The sequence below is a fragment of the Bacillus rossius genome, chromosome 5 (assembly GCF_032445375.1).
Source record: "Bacillus rossius redtenbacheri isolate Brsri chromosome 5, Brsri_v3, whole genome shotgun sequence".
NCBI classification, from domain to species: Eukaryota; Metazoa; Arthropoda; class Insecta; order Phasmatodea; family Bacillidae; genus Bacillus; species Bacillus rossius.
This window is the reverse complement of record NC_086333.1, coordinates 58,176,490-58,193,969: the sequence shown is the minus strand read 5'-3', so window position 1 is coordinate 58,193,969 and position 17,480 is coordinate 58,176,490. Positions and strand designations below refer to the sequence as shown.

The window sequence follows — 17,480 nt, the reverse complement described above, 5'->3', positions numbered from 1 at the left end:
CAGCTAGGAGAGAAGTAAGCGAATCAGCTAGTGCCAATTAACAAGGATAAAACTGTTCTCACTAAGAAATCAACCAATGGATAAGCAAACATCGGTTTAACACACCTATGACTTTGAATTCTACCCTGAGGCCAGACTAATTCGCAAAATTTCCGTGTCTCTAGCCATAACCATTATTTTTATATAATTTATTATATTATCGTTTCTATTGGCGGTGAAGTTAAGACGACACACCTTGTTTACACTTAACCTCATTTCATGTTTTTTTCCCATCATACAAGGAAATAACAAAAAACAATAGATAATAAAATAGGTTAATTAGATATAAACCAGAATCAAGCTCTAACTAAATGTTGAAAGATATGAGGTAACCATTACAAAATTTAACCAAGAAGCTAAAAATTAAGCATGGAATACACATGCTGAAAACTAATTAACACTTTAAAAATTCTGCGTTGCCTAAACAAGATAATAAGTATTATTACAAAAAAAAAAACACAGTCGCACATTCTCACACTGATTCAAGCAGCATGTAAGCCGGGAATTCATTATGTAAAGTAGGTGTTCCGTAGATTTTTTTCTTCAGCCTGTGTTTGGTATTGGCTAGGTTTTTTGATTGCTTTATCTTTTGATATTAAACATTTGCTTCGACAAGTCTCGATATCACATGACATATATATATATATATATATATATATATATTTTTTACGTTTGTTGGCAATTGCTTTTATTTAAGGGTTATTTCTAAAATTTTAACTCGATAACTCCCTTGCATTTGTTGTCATGCCACAATTAAACAGCTATTTCTTTAGTTTATTATCATGAGTAACCTCAAATAATGATAATTACGAAGACTCGCGCGCGTTTTTACACTTAAGATATTACACTAAGCGAATAGCTGTTGAACATATTTGAGGCAGAACAAAAAAAAAATGCAAGAGAAGCATCGATTTGATATTCTATAAATAAAAGATATAACGCAAATGATCTAAAAAAATTTGCTAGTAACACCGAAACTTAAAATATATATTTTAGATTAGGAGATTTACAAATACTATAAAATAATGTTTATTAGCAGTGTTATTATAGTTGTATTCTTTCCCTAACACCACTCCAAATATATATTTTTAATACTAAACGCTAACAACTTCACTGGGGAGAATTTTTGTAGCAGCCAGTCGCTATTATCTTAATGAATTCCATTAAGTTACTTTGCTTTAACGAAGCCAAGTTTTTCCAATCAAACGAAAGGAAATCGTTATAGCCTCGAAACAAAGACGGCATCTTCCGGTTTATATCTCTCCCAATTAAGGGATTTTAAGCCTGGCAATTTTGTATTATTTCATCTTTTAGCTATAATACTAATTTTGACATATATATATCCCAACTTTTTTTGGGCATAAAGGTATAAATCATAACTCCTAGACTTTCTATACTTTGTAGTAACCATATGTTTACTAACAGGCTATAGTCTGTGAGCGCCGCGAGGAAATAACTTATACTAGAGACCGGAAAAATTCGCGAATTCATTTCGCGATAGGTTAAAATACAAATAGTTATATCTCAGTGCTGCCTCTGCTATTGGCTCACAACTCACCTGGATGACTCTGAGCCAATGAGAAACACTCAACAAAAGCTGTATCGAATCACAGGCTGCTACGTTGGGACGTCTCACAAGACAGCAGCCAATGAGTGGGTGAAATTCGACCGTGTGTACGCAGAACTATGGAGTTCATCCTACAGGTCATTGAACCCGCGAATTTTTCCGGTCCCTACATATTAATTCAAGCGGGCGACTAAAACTATCCTGATAAGCCCACCGGTTCACAAGTGTTGGACTTCACCAAGTAGCCAAAGCCATATAATGCCTATGCCATGTCAAACCAAATATTTAGCACGAAAGATTTATTGCAAATGGTATTAAAATATTTTTAAATTGCGATATGGAGAGACCTGATCATTGTTCGCCGCGAATAAACACACTTATCGCCTCGCAGAGCTTTGGGCCACGAGTCAAAGAGCGTGTCTTCCCGCGCCGAGTGCTCCAGGAGACTCCTAGCGCCGAGTGCTCCAGGAGACTCCTAGCGCCGCATGCGACCGTCCCCCGAAACACACACTCATCCAAAGAACGTAGCGGTCGAAGATACTCCACTTCACTACATAATGTTTGGCAAAATCATCGCGAAAGCTCGTTTCTAAACCAGCTGATTCATATTAAAAAAAATTAAAATAGCAGTATTTAAATAAATGAGCACTATACCCCCAGAAAAAATACAAACAGAACTTATTATAAATAGTAAACACCAAAAAAAAAAAAAATGTTGCATGGAGTCGTCGTGCGACAGAAGTGAAACTCCTTGCTTATTAGTTATAGATAGAGATAAATTACTAATATTTTACAATATAACAAAACATAATAATTGAGAATAGTAAAGACGCGGGTATGATCTCAAATGAAACAACTCTTTTCCACACGAATAAATAAATTGTAGAAGTAGTATATAATAGTTACTCCGGCTCCAGGCTTCAGGCTGAGTTGCCAGGTGCCGATGTCCGCTATCTTTGATGACATTGGCATTGAACTTAACCTTCAAAATCGGCCAAAAAAAAAAAAATGCCCAAATTTGCCAAAAATTCGTTCGGGGTCGAAGCCTCCAACGAGCGATGCAAGTAGGCATATACCTAAGGCATATGCTCGTAATATGGACCAGCTCAACCCTCGCACCCGCATGTGATAATATCCACAGAGTAGTCAGAGGTGTGCAACTAATGCATCCATAGATGTTTTAATAATCAGATTTAAGTAAAATTATAAACCTTAGGTGGGCCATGTTAAGCAAAAGTACATTATATCACAATTATATTTCATGTGTGTTTGTCATGGTTAAACAGATTAATAACTTTAAAATATATAAAACGCGTAAAAAAAAATCTAATGAAACTCAAAAATGCTCTACATAAAAGAGGTCGTAGAAGGCGTTCGGGCCACTTACAGCCACTGCCGCTAGGGAAAGCGGAACTATTGAAGGGGACTCCTCTGCTGGAAGATGGGGTAAGTTGTAAGAAACCGCCAGGCCTGCGTGCGCGGGCGGGCAGGAGCTATAGATAACCCAGTCCCGAGCACGCGACAGAGTCCCACTGGGGCAAAGGTCACGAGGCGTCCGGGAAGCACCCATCAAGCTCCATTCCGAGTTCACTTGCCAGCACCGGAGGATTACCTTCTCACAAACAGTGCTGGGAATCAAACAGGGTTTCCTTTTACTTGACAACGGAGTCATGATTTCTAATATCTGATCACACGCTAGTAAACATACACACACTAAATATTATTATTTTTTGGTATTGTACCTAGGTGGATGATGATTGAAGCATTACATCTTACAGGAAATTTTTCCACACAAAACCGATGTATCAGAGATACAATGGACTCGTGGAAAGTACATTTACCAAATTCGTAACTTATTAATAAGTTTAACGAGCCAAATTTAATTATATTTAAAAAAGTAACATTATAGTTTGCTTACTAGTCACATCATTAAAAATGTAAGTATACAGCGGTTTTGGATGCGAATGATGCTCTGATGTTTGTTTTCAAACGGAATCGTTCAATGAGCGCCGCGTAGGCCCTGTCTGTTTGACGATTTGAAAATATTATTGACAATTGACACATACCCACTAATAACAGAACTGATAGTTCTTTTTCTAAAATTGTTGTTTCTAGTATGGGAATAGGCGCCTTCTCTGTAAATGTTTCGTTTTCTAGATGGTTCTTGCGTTCGGGAATATTGATTCAAGATACAGTTTTGGACATACGCCATTGCTGATTACACTGCATGTCATAAGAAATCTCAATGACAGACAATAATGGTATTGTAAATATGAAAACACACAGAAAACAAGCCAGAATCAGGCGATGTTAAAAAAAAAAATTAAAAACATAGACATCACAGAAAAATTCGTGGAAGGAATTAGTCAAAACATTACAACACCGACGTGCACAGTGCACTAACAACGACGAGACAGTAGCAACAAGGACAGTAGACAAATACAATAAAAAAAAAGACACAACGACAAAACGGAATAACCCAAGGATGATACTAAACAGATATTATGGAAATCACAACGACGACAGCACTGATAAACACAGAAAGCTTACTAAGACAACAGTTGCGACGTTTCGGGAACTGAGATCTGTTCCTGATGTCTCCAGGCACAAACAAATTGATTTTGCCTGATTTTGGCTTCTTTTCTATGTTTTTGCATATTTATCTTTTTTTTTTTTTTTTTCGTTTGTTATTGAGGTTTCCTATACAGTGTAATCAGCAATGGCGTACGTAAATGTTTTTTTTAAAGCGATGAATTATTATTTTGTAGGTAAGAGCTGGCCCTGCAGCTCAGATGGTATCGAACCGGTATCGAACCACTGTCCTCCCACGGCTATCGTGGGCGGCGGCACCCTTGTGGCGGGGGCGGAGGGTAGCGCGGCGGTAACGATCCGTGACGTCAGAGCCGCGCGCCATATGAGGCGGTGGGGAGGGAGGGTGTCACAGAGGAGATGCGCGCGCAGCCAGGCGCAGGAGCCGGCCGGTCTGGAGAAACCCCCACCATTCATTGACTCAGAGTCCGACCCGCGAATAACCCACGTTCCTGCATCTTCGGATTACTTATTTCACTTTTGTTGGTGAAGTAAGTGAATTATTAATTTAGATCGGGTACATAAATAATACGTAAAATGTTTGTTTAAGTATTAGAATTCTCAGGAAAAAAAATAAAATAAAAATTTTGGTAGCGTTTGGTCAGTGACATTAAAAGTACTCTAAAATAATGTAAACAAATGAATTCTCACAATTTTTATTTTTTTTTTAAATTCCGACCGCGGGATTGCACGAGGTAGCAGGGGACTTCGGATGAGTTCGGGACTGATCGGGGGTCGGTGAAACGTCGGTCCACCCGCCGGTGTGGCGGTCGTCCAGATGTCCTTGCGCCAGTGCGACCGCCGTCCGCGCCTGTGCGTCAGCTGCTCGGAGTCCGAGTCCGAGTCCGCGGGAGCAGCCGTGTCTCGCGCGTCGCGTGTTCCGAGCACCTGATTGGCTGCTAGATCCGGCCGTCGGGACAGGTACACCGCTGGTCCCACCAATCTCCAGCTGGCTCCTCGGGAGTTTAATCCCTGTCGAAGTAGGACATGGTTTGGATGATGAGGATCGCAAGCTTTCGCGGCCATTGTACGAGGTTTCTTGACTTACGGTTTTGGCCGCGTCGAAAATTGAAAAGTTTGCCAACTTTTCGGTCGACAATGTGGTCACCATCTTAAGGGTAACAGTGTCCTACTGAGAGTATTGGCAGTGTTCTTGTCCTGAAGTACTTTCGTCCGAGAGAGGTGAGTTGTTTCCTGATCGGCCGCAACTGCGGGGACAATCAAAAGGTTTTTTTTTCTTTCCTTCTGGCCAATCGGAGATGGGCTTTTGTTATTGGTTGCGACAGCTGGCCAATCAGTGGCCTCTTCTAGTCTTTCTGGCTGGGCTGTACGGGGTCTACCAGTCAGAGGCGATCTGTCTTTTGCTGAATTCAGAGCTTGGTTTGGAAAGTGTCTGAAGGTTCCCCAGATTCTTCTCGTATTTTATATTTTTATTGCTTCTTGAATGTGTAGTTTCTTGGAGGGGAAAGGGAAGGGGGTATTGTATAAGGTGTTAAACTAGTAAAATACATTGCTGTGGCTGGTTTTCCATGGTGTGTTCTGCCATGGCTGATTGTATAGGTTTACTTTTTTTGTAGTCGCTGGTATGTTGTCTATTCCTGGCGACGGTTCGCCTGCCAGTTCTTATGCACACTTTCGCCTCATGAACATGGAGCCCTTTTAACTCCGGCGAGATTTTCAGCTGGAGTCTTGCCTTCTTCTGAGGTTGACGGACCGCTCAGTCTCGTTTATTGGTTCGAAAATTGCATACACGTCGTGCTTCCCGGATAGTCTGACCACTTGGTCCGAGTCTGACCACTTGGTCCGAACTGTAGGGAATCACGGCTCTACTAGGAAGACGTTAAAAATATTCTCGGGGGTTAAATTTTTATTTCAAAGTTAAAAATCAATATTGTTTCTTATTTTACAAAATACAAAAAATTAGACCAAGAATAATGAGCAGATTTACATTTCAAACACTTTATAATTTTTAAACCAAATAACAATTTGGGTAATAGAGCAGATTTTCTTTTCTTACGGTTGAGGCTAATTTGTCATGTGACCATCGTTTGTGTTTACGTTACCTCCTATGTTTATGTTTACCTTTATTTGAAAAAAAATTGTAAGGCACCATTTACGAGGTTATTTAAAAATTGTATGTGATTCAAAGCGATCTTTTTATAGAGAAATGCCATTGTTGGTTTTTCACTCTATGTATTATTTTTTGTGTTGCACTATTAATTAAATGTATTGGTTTTCTTGCTGCTGCAGGATGGAGAAACAAGTAAGTATTACATTTTAAAATCCCTTTAAAAACTAATATTATATTTAAAATTTTAAAAGTGCTCGCTGAATAGCTCTCACGTGGTGAGGGTCGCGGGTTCGATCCCCAGAATGACCACATTCGCCGGCATCGAGTTGGAATCCAAGTGGTTTTTAGCAATTAGAGTTCCCGTCACTATATTCCGTTCATAGAGCCTTCGTTTGAAAAAATGTTTTTTTGATGTGTAACATTTTAGCCTTGGGTACACAGCATTTGGTGGGATGATTTCGTGAATGCGACGAAAACCAAGGAACGGAAATGTGTAAATACCACGGTGCTACCATCTGTGGCGGATTGCGTCAACAAAAGTTCACAAAGACAAAGGGAAACTTTATAGTATTAACGGTTCAGTAAATAATTAACAAGAAGGGCAGTATTTTAATATAGTCCTTGTCCAAAATCGGGTCTAAAGCCAGAGTGTAGAATTTTTTTTTTTATGTCTCTTCCGCTTTTATCAGAGCTGTCTCATTATATGTTTAACATTTCGCTATGCAAATCGAATGATTCGATAGCTGACGTAGCTGATCCGGCAGAGAATTCTAGCGGCGAGAGAAGAAACTACGTGTGATTCACGTCCAAATATGTACCTACTTGAAAAAACAATTTGCGTATATTTATCGGCATTATTTTAAAGAATCATACGTTAAATTTCGTGTCTGAGGCCCGAGTTTCGTATTTTAAGTGTATTTGCAACTTGAGTTCACATGAATTTGTTCGTTACTGAGGTGAGATGTTACACTCTCTGGCAAATACTGAAAGTCTTGCTCACAATTTTTTGGTAATATTTCTTAACACGTAAAAGAAGTTATAGACTTAATTCATACATATTCCATGCGCGTTCTGAAATATTATTAAAAAACGGTCCGAGCGTTGTAGCGTAACGCCCCAACTTAATGCAATTAATTAATTAATTAATACTAATCTGCCATTCTACCCGTAGGCTTCTGTAATTTTCCGTAGTTTTATTTCATAAATGTAAGTTAGGAGATCAAATATTTTCTTTAAATTGTGATAACAATTTCGTCACTTATGTGGTTCTTATTGTTGCATGCTAACAGAAAACGCCAGACGAGGAATCTTTACCACAAAAGGTATGTAGCGAAATTGATTTTCATAATACGTGCATTTATTCAACTAAGTTATGTTTAAAAAATTTTTTGTATTTTTTACAAATATAAAAAAATTACAAATACCTGCAACTGTACAAGACACTTATTTTTAAAAAATGTCCAGAATAAGGCTTATTTCCGTTTTGATTTGTGTTTCAGTAATTTAAATTGTTGACCTTTTACTCCTTGTAAAGTGAAAATGTTTTACGACCTATGACTTCACTATGCTAAAGGATAATTGACGATTGAGTACTTAATGATAAACTGGAAGAATTAATTCACTCTTTTCAATATGACTCTATGTATACAAGTGTAAAGGTATATTATTTTAGTTACGACTACTACTAGCTAAGAAGTATACCTCCGCGCTGACTGAATGACCCCTGGCATTCACAGGAGCTACGAGCCTTTTACCTGATGCCAGCAGCTGAGATCAGTGGCGAGCTTCCCTTGTGCCCAGAAGCTGCTGAGCAGCTGTCGACGTATTACTAGAGACCTGTCATATTCGCGTTTATTATAACATGTCAGAATAAAATAGACTTACATGTGCGTAACCAAGTCAATGCCATGTTTTCATTGACTGCTGCCGCATTTCACCTTCTCTCAGGCCACACACGATTCGGACAGATATATATACATATATATATATATATATATATATATATATATATATATATATATATATATATATCTTTAGGTGTTTATCATTGGTTTCTAGTTCTACATGGTGTGTAAAATAACTAAAGATTGAAAAAGGAAATTGGAACCATTTCACGATAGACTACAGAACAAATACTTACACATGTTAACTTCTGCGATTGGCTCATTTTACCAAAGAAGCAATAAATCACAGTTGTGCCATTGCTCGAATATGTAGAGGATTGTGGAGTACATCCCAAAGGACTTTATTCCAAGTCCTTACATATTACTAGCGACTGGAAGAATTCGTGGTTTCGGTGATCATTCAGCATAGACTCCACAATCCTCTGCATTCTTGAGCACGTATCCCCTATGCTCATTGGCTGCTGACTCGAGAGTTGTATAGACTGGTTTGTCCATGATTCGCACACTTCTTTAGCCCAGGATTTCTGATTGGTTCAGAGTAAACCGTGTGCCAATGGCAGAAGAAACACACAGATATATAAATATTTGAATAAAAGCCTATCGATAAATGTATCCGCGAATTTCTACGGTCTCTACAAATAATCTTTGACCCAACGACCAGGGACATTCAAGTGTTCGAACAGTTGCATTCTAGACTGTCGTCAAATAATATAGCGAATTTAGCAGGTCACTACGAACCACGCTTAAAGACAAGTAAAATTCGCGATTTCAAATCCCTAAAGGATAGACTCCATGATCCTCTATGCACTCGTGCAAATTATACATCTGCTGATTGGTTACCGACTCGTAACACCTGTTGACTGGAATGATCGTGATTCGCTAATTCTTCTGTTAAAGATTTTTCATTGGCCCAGAGTCCTTCAGATAAACTGTGGCCCAATCACTGAAGCAAAATAATGTCAAAAGTATTTGGACTCTATCCTATCGCGAAATGAATCCGCGAATTTTACTGGTCTCTAACCATGCTTCAACTGCTGGAGAGCGACGTGTCTAGAGAGTATCAGCAGGGGACGTCGACGCGGAAAGGCCGGGACGGCATGCGACTCTATACCACACTTTATTATAGAAGAAGTATAGTGCGGTTTTCAAACTGCTACAGAGCTTGAAATTTGTTGACGGTACCAATAACCAGAGTCTAGAATGCAAATGTTTACCAAACAGGTTATTGGACACGGCCTGTGAGACAAATCCTTTAAATAAAATAAAAAACCTTGGCCGAATCTCGTCGAGTCTTGTAGAAGGTGAAAGGTGGCAGCATAACATCGACTTCATGATCCACGCACTTGTGGAGTCCAGCCTAGCATGAGAGAATAACACGAACTTGAAATGCCACTAGAAATAAGGTACCCGTGTCCAACACGGCCCGGTTGTAGCCGCTATTCAGTTGGCAACAGTTGGCGTCCACATTGGGACGCGTGTAATTAAGTCATCCCTAGATGTGGTTGACGACCGAGTTGAATGAAATTTCAAAACTGTCATATTATGCACATGTTTCCTAGATTAAATTGTTAGGGGCGGAAGAATTCACAGATTTATTTCGTGATATGCACAGAAAAAAAATGTTTCTGTACTTTTACAAAAGATTCCTTTGGAAACCAGTTACCAAGAAATAGTTTGTAATACTACAAGAAAGATATTGTAACTTTGAACAACACATTTCTATGGTTATACGTTTTTCGAGATAGCACTGAATATTTGTTACGAATATTGGCGCATAATTTTATATTTTAATAGATATTTTATTAAAACATGATTTAAAAACAAACATGGACAAGATAATTGGAAATTCGACAATTTGACTATTTTTTTAAATACTAGAAAGCTATTCGGGGAACGGTTTACTAATGACTTTAACTATTGAAGGTACTGGGATAACACGAAGCATAAATTATAGGGGAATAATCTGAACCCAGTATCACTGCAAACATTATTTTATAGTGATACCCTGATACGTTTGTTTTCATGTAAATGTATAAATTTACAAATGCCTTAAATTTTACGTGAATATTTCTGTTCCATTTAAAAAAAAATTTAGTGTGTGATAAAATTCAAATGTGCATGTCTCTAAGCTGATTTCTCGATTGGCACACCTTTTTTTTTTAGAAAATATTCTTGGCCAATGAGAAACACTCAACTAAAGAATCTTAGAATCACAGGCTACCCAGTTGAGACGCCTCACCAGTCATCAGCCAATGAACAGTTGACGAGTATCTAGAGGACTGTGGAGTCTATCCTGCAGGTATTCGAAAACGCGAATTTTTCCCGGTACCTATAAATTAGTGAATATTAAAAAATTAAGTAGTGGCTTAATAAAAAAAGTCAATGCTCTGCGCATCGGTGTAAAAACACACAACCGATGGAGATAACAAACATCAACACCATCGATGAAATTGCTGAGAAGCGTTTGAGATCACTGACTGACCAATGACGTCCACAGTTAGTCCGCCGCCAATCAGCGACCTCGGCGCTGGCGGCAGGAAAAGTGACGCGGCCAGGCAGACAAAGGCTGTCGTCACTCCTCGGGCCCGGCGTCAAATTTCCTTTATTCACGAAGCGAAGCGTGATAACACAGTGTCCGAACACCGCGTCGCGTTGCAGATGCAATTAACAAACGTAACGTCAGCTCACTGAAATGTTACAATGTTTCTACATTGCATGAATGTGCCTGAAACCTTTTTGACGTGACAACGTCTAATAGATCGATGAACGCCGGCTGCACGCACGAAAAAGTGTCCCGTTACGCACATTGTTCCGTTACGCTCATTGTACGCTTGCGCCGCATCTATCTCTCTTCCACTCGACTGTTTATAAAGTGAAGTGAAAAGTCAATGTGGTTTTCATTGCTTATTACAAAAACAATTTCGGCAATAAAGGTTAATTATTCTTGCATTTTAAAAATCTGATTACTAGTATAATTTCAAGTATTTATCCTTTTATTATTAAAATAAAAATGATTCAATTTTATTCATAAAATATGCAATCATTTCATCAATGTTTTGTTATGACGTCACGTTAAACTATCGTCCGTAAACCGACTTTACAGACAACCAATTTTTTTGATGTGTAACATTTTAGCTCGAGGTACACGGCATTTGATAGAAGTAGTGGTTTCGTGAATGGAAAGGAAGCCGCATAGAACGGAAATGTATAACCACGGTGCTTTCATCTGTGGCCGATGCCGCGAACCAAAGTTCACAAAGCCAAAGGGAAACTTTGCGGTATTAACTTTTTAATGAATTTTAACAAGATGGGCAGTATTTTAATAAAATTCCTTGTCAAAAATCAGGTTCAATTCAAGGGTTAAGCATTTTTTAAAGAATTTTTTCGCCTTTATCGGAGGCGTTTTCATTATATAGTTTAAAATTTCTGACTGCAAAGGGAATCATTCGACAGTCGACGTAGCTGCTCCGTCAGCGAATTCTAGTGACGGGTGCGAAAACTAAATGTGAATTGCTGTTGAAAACACAATTTTCATGTATTTATCACACTCGGCAATATTTTAAAGAATTCTACGTTAAGTTTCGTGTCCGAGTTTCGTATTATAAGCGTATTTCAACATGAGAGCACACGAATTTGCTCGTTTCCAAGGTAAGAGGGCCCGAGGTACGAACCCCAGAGTCTGCCATTATTATTTTGTTTATCCCGAATTCATGAGATGGTTCCTTACTACAGGCAATAGCCAGGGGAGGGTTTTTAATGCATCAGTTTACCTTGATAGTAGGGCTAAAATAACAAATATATTGCCAATAGAATTCTTTGTAAACCTTACAAGTTATTGCGATACGCACAGATCTAATTTAGGGTTATTGCTAGAGACCTGCAAAATTCGCGGTTTCGCTGGCCTTCAGGATAGACTGCACATACCCCTGTACACTCGGGCAAATAACGCAAGTTCATTGGCTGCCGACTTGTAAGTCGTCTCAGCTGGTTTGTCTGTGATTTGATCCTTCTTTGGTTGAGGGTTTATAACTGGTTGAGATTCGTCCAGATGAACAGTAAGCCAATAGTAAAATTATCTATGAGGTATATGTGTTTGAATTCTAGCATTTCACCGAATGAATCCGCGAATTTTGCAGGTCTCTAGTTATTGCTACAAACGTTTATAATCTTTAGATTATAATTTTTAATTTTAGGGTTGAGTTTTACATTAAATAAAGTATACTTTATTTGACCCCTCACTGTTTTTTGTATCTAATAATAACAGAAACATTCGTGTAAAACTATAGATGTTGGTAAATTCGTACACTTATATGAAAACAACTGTATCAATAAAATATAGTGTTCGCAGTAATACAGGGTTCAGATTCTTACCCGGGCAATCATGCTTTGTGTTGTCCAAGTACCTCCAACAGTTAAAGTTATTTGTAAACTGTTCCTTGAATAGCTTTCCAGTATTAACTGTGCATGAAAAAAACATGTTACACGAAAATAACATTTAATTGCTGAATATTAAACGATCTATTTCATGGATTTAAAAAAAATCGTTCTTGAATGAATTAAAATATGAAATTATGCGCCAATTTTCTTAAGAAATACTCGTTATTGTCTAGACAATTCGAAAATAACCATGGGCATGTGTTGAACAAAGTTACAATATATTTATTGTTGTATTACAAACTATTTCTTGGCAACTGGTTTCCAAGAATCTTTTGTAAAGAAGTACAGTTAATTACTTTTTTTTCGTGTGGAGAAAGTTTCTCTAGAGGCTCTGGCCATGTTAGGCTTCCCTCAGTTTCCTGGAACAGTGTTGTTGCGTTCATCCACCAAGGTTCGACGTAGCGATAAGACTGATCAGTGCTAACGCTTATAGCTGCGTGCGAAATGCCTCATCTGAAAAATGTTTTTTTTTCCCCCCTCTGTTCACGCATGCGCAGTGCGAGAATGGGAAACCCGCCGCTCCAGAGACGCCTCGGGTGAGTATGCACTTGGAGAAACGTTAGTGTCTCAACACTTGTCTCCGGTGCTCCTGAAATTTCGCCGGTTAGTTGTCGTCGGGCTGAAATTCACACTCCTATACAGAATAATCTGAAAATTCACCATCGAATTTGGCTGCAGGTTAAACACGACAAAATAAGCTGGAAATATCTATACGGCTTAGAGTATAAAGTGCTTCCTTAGGGGAGTGGAGGGGGGTTTATACGTCTTTGAAGTTGGGTCTGAACTGAACGTCTGGATTGTGTTTAATTCAATGAAGATTAACAGCAACTACGAATTTTGTCACTGTAGCAAAATAATTTCATTAAAATAATGGTGATTAGTAACACGCCACGCTACACACACACATTATATAAATATATATGGAAAATAAAGGTGCTGTCCCCAAATGTTCAATGAAATAATTTTGCCACAACGACAATATTCGACATAATCCTGACACTCAGCGTTTAATTTAGAATAAAAATGTTGTTCAGACCCAACTTAAAAGTCGTACACTCTTCTTGGGAAGCACTTTAGACCGTAAGTTGTATAGGTGTTTCCAACCTATTTTGTCAGGATAAACATGCAGCCGAAGTTTCTTGGTAGAATTCAGACACATTCTGTGTATACTCTACCCGCATATGTTTTCCAATTGGCTGAATTATCATTGTAAAACCTCCCCTTCTTTTGAGTGGGTCGATGTGATTCGGCCACTCCACTGCTAGCTGGTAGTTAAGTTGACTGGCCCATGGTCGTAGAGGGAAACATTTGTGCTCCAATCATCAAAGAAATGCAAATGTATAAACGTTTTCAGTTTACCTTGTGTGAAAAAAAAACCAATCCGCGAAATTTCTGGGACTCTTAACTATCTAGAATTACTAGTACCACTCACAACGTGGCGATTTTTAAACTCTTGCTTAAAGTATAATCAGAGTGGGTTTACGTTTAGGTACGCTCAAGCAATACAAAACACGCAATGCTTAGAGAAAGTTAAGAATCACTGATATGGACTCAGGCGCTCAAATAACCCGCGTTAGTTCATTTTCGCATAAATTCTATCTTTATTTTTTTCGGGAGGGTAGGTTTTCGTTCGTTTAGGTGATCGTGACTTAAATGAAAGTTTGGTTGAATTAAGCCAGCCACTTTACAAAATAATTCAGTCTAAAATATTGCAAATAGATGTCACGAAAATTGTGTTTTTGTTCCGACCACGAAGTTGCACGAGTGAGCAGTTGAGTTTCGTATGTGTTCGGTTCTATTATTGACTACATTTCAGTGAAATTTAAGTTTCCCTATCGAAAATTATTTCAACAACCTACGTAAAACTCACAAAAATATGACATAAATTTTATAATATGAAGACAGAGAAAATGTATCTCTAAAATATATTCATTCTTGCAATTATTTACTATTAAAATTAACTTTAAAACAAAAATCAATAGCTTTTACGATGGTTTTGACTATTTTAGTATGTCTACAGTGCAAGACGAAATTGTTTTACATTTATCGTTGCGGAAATTGTTTAATGTTTGTTGTAATACGTATTAACGTTAATGGTTATATGTAAGAAAAATAAATAACAAATAAAATTATAGGTACTGTGATAAAAAACTATAAAATAAAAATAAAAAGCAACACGGAGAAATTACTATAAAATTAACAAGACCACATTCTTACAAAAGTATTTTTATCTATTTTTGTGCATTGTGAATTTTTTAATTTCTCAAAATAAAAATAACGCTAAACTGTTTTGAGAAAATAAAGTTCACATGTTATTCATATTTATTATTTTTAAGATTATAAAGGATATTGTAAGGGCATGTTTAGTAGTGTTAGTTAACACTATGAATTCTGTTCTTATGTTAACACAACTGAAACAGCATTTTGTGCCTATCAGTCAATTGCTGTAGTATTTAAAAAAAAGTATTTCTTACAGCAGACATTTTAGAAAATACAATGTAGGTATATTTCCTTTGATAGACCAACTGATGTTGCTATAGTGATGAAGCCTTTTAACAAATAACGTCAAATATTTCTCGATTTACTATGATTTTTCTGTATCATGACAGGTTATTTATTATTAAAGATGGTATTAAAGGAAAATTACGTTAGTTGAATAATAAGCAACATATAATGCACATTTAGTTTATTGAACGAAGTCATGCAGCCAAATATATCACTATATAACATCTTTCTCGCTAGTGAGACATTTGTGAATCACACAAATACAGCATATTATATACTGCATGTTGAGTACTCGTGGAAGTTATAGTAGACACTTTTGCAAGAATAAGTTACAATTCGTGACTGTGTAGTGATGAATAATTGTATCTTGGTACAATAATATTACTTTAAAAATCTGTATAGCAATTCTAAGCTGGAGAAATTTTATAGCTTTTAAGTCACACTGAAATAATTCAAACGTATTCATGGTGGCTTTTTTTCTGTTCTTTTGCTGCTGAAGAAAACCAACCCAGGAAATGCGGTAAGTAGCCAACCTAGCCATCACTGCTTATATATGTGTATATATATATATATATATATATATATATATATATATATATATATATGTAGTTTTAGCAACGGAACGAAGCCCATTTAATAAAGAAAAATTACAATTAGAATATAAACAGAAAATTATGATTCTGTCAAATTCACTCTAGCATAACTTAATAACTATATATATGTAATATCAGAACAGTAATAAATAACTAATCATTTCGGGAATTTACTTCGATTTCGGTAAGAAAGGCTTATATTTTTCAAATATATAATTTATTTTACTATCATACAAATTGGGAAGATTTAACTGCATAAGTTTTATGATCATTTTATATTTTTTTAATTAATCAATTTATTTTAGGTGTTGCAATTTTTACTTTATCGGAGCGTATTTTTTTTTTAAAATTAATCCACAGTGAGCCACTATCTGTTAATGTGAAAGTGATCGATGGGCGCGAGGCTACAGGTCGCCGGTGCGGCCACTCGAGAGGCTTGTTTGCCCGGCAAGGGGACTCGAGCGCGGGGCCGTATCTCGCCCGCAGATAACGGCCAGTCCCTCGGGCAGCTGTCGCTCCTCCGCAGCGCGGTCGCAGTCCGCGTGCAAGTCGCAGCTACATCCCGCGAACGACCCCGCGCTATGAGGGTAGGTTCAAAAAAAAATTATTTTTTTTTCGTGCCGGTGCTTGTGTCGTGATGGGGTTACTGGTCAAGTCCAGCTTCTCAAAGTGCATGATGGCGTTTCGCAACAACCGAGGCGAAGAAAACGGTTCCAAAAGGGAGGTATTCCAAGACGTTCGGGGTAAGGTAGTGAGTAAGCACTGTCCCTTTGTTGGGATACGACCGTGACGTAAATCGCGGGCCGTATTCCAGAACGTGTCCCAGCCGAATCCCAGGATCGGCAGGCTGTTTTAAATAAACGGTGGCCTGCACGAGGCTAGAAACTGGTTCCGACGCATTCTAGCGGTCGTTTAACAACCATCGATACAACTGTTAATGGCAAAAAAATACTTTGGATACCAGAAAATTATCCGCCTTTCTAATTTTTTCAAGTATTTTTTTAAGTTGCGATTATTTCTTGTTATGGACATTAAAGTGTACAAAATGTATTCCGGGATAGTTTCGCTACCATAAATTTTCATTTGGTACACTAATACGCTTGGTGCGTCCCTCCAAGGATCACGAAAGTGACTATATACGGGTTAATGGCGCCAGACGTGGGTCCGCCACCTGAACGAAATCACCGAAAAAGTGAATTCTGCGCGTGCGCAGAAGTTTGGGCAACAAATAGGTCACGGATTCGACATTAAAATACGTTCCTCAAGGACAGTACGTGTCCTATAGTGCACTGGGTATATGGTTAGAGTACAGGTGTAGCATATTCAACACATAAACCCTTATTTTTGTGTCTTGGAATACCGGTCTTAGAAGCGCATTTTTTAAGGATGTTTCAGAAATTAGAAAATTGTAGCCAGGATTTTTAATTTTTCCTCCTTTTTTCAACAACACTGTTTTCAATAGTTACCAAATTTTTACAGTAACCCCTCTTAGTCATGAACAATGGAAGACAGAAGTTTCCCTTGTCCCTTCCTGAGAACATACAAAGTGTCCCAAAATATGTGCTCACTCTTGGAATGACAATAAATGCACATTTTGAACATCAGGGGCCATACTTCACCAGATTTGCTGACTTTAAATTTCTGGGTTTAAAATTATTTTATTGAAAAAATAACTTCCTGAGTTTTAACAAATACTTAAGAGTTCATTTATTGCAGTTTCAAGTGTGAGTATAATTTTTTGAACATTCTGTAGTAGCGTGTGTAAAAACTGATTG

The 17,480-nt window shown here is 37.7% G+C and overlaps 1 protein-coding gene across 2 annotated transcripts in view; it reads left to right on the top strand.

The window, feature by feature from the left end:
- Positions 1 to 17,480, top strand: part of LOC134531832 (solute carrier family 2, facilitated glucose transporter member 1-like) — a 207,473-nt gene that overhangs the window by 25,559 nt on the left and 164,434 nt on the right. Inside the window, exon 1 of one of the 2 annotated variants that reach the window (XM_063367801.1) lies at positions 16,207 to 16,292. The exons of the other annotated variant lie outside the window; for it this stretch is intronic. Coding sequence (XP_063223871.1) covers positions 16,287 to 16,292 — 6 coding nt within the window. The 5' untranslated portion in view covers positions 16,207 to 16,286. Of the gene's footprint in view, positions 1 to 16,206; positions 16,293 to 17,480 lie in introns of those variants that run through there. 2 annotated transcript variants of the gene reach the window in all.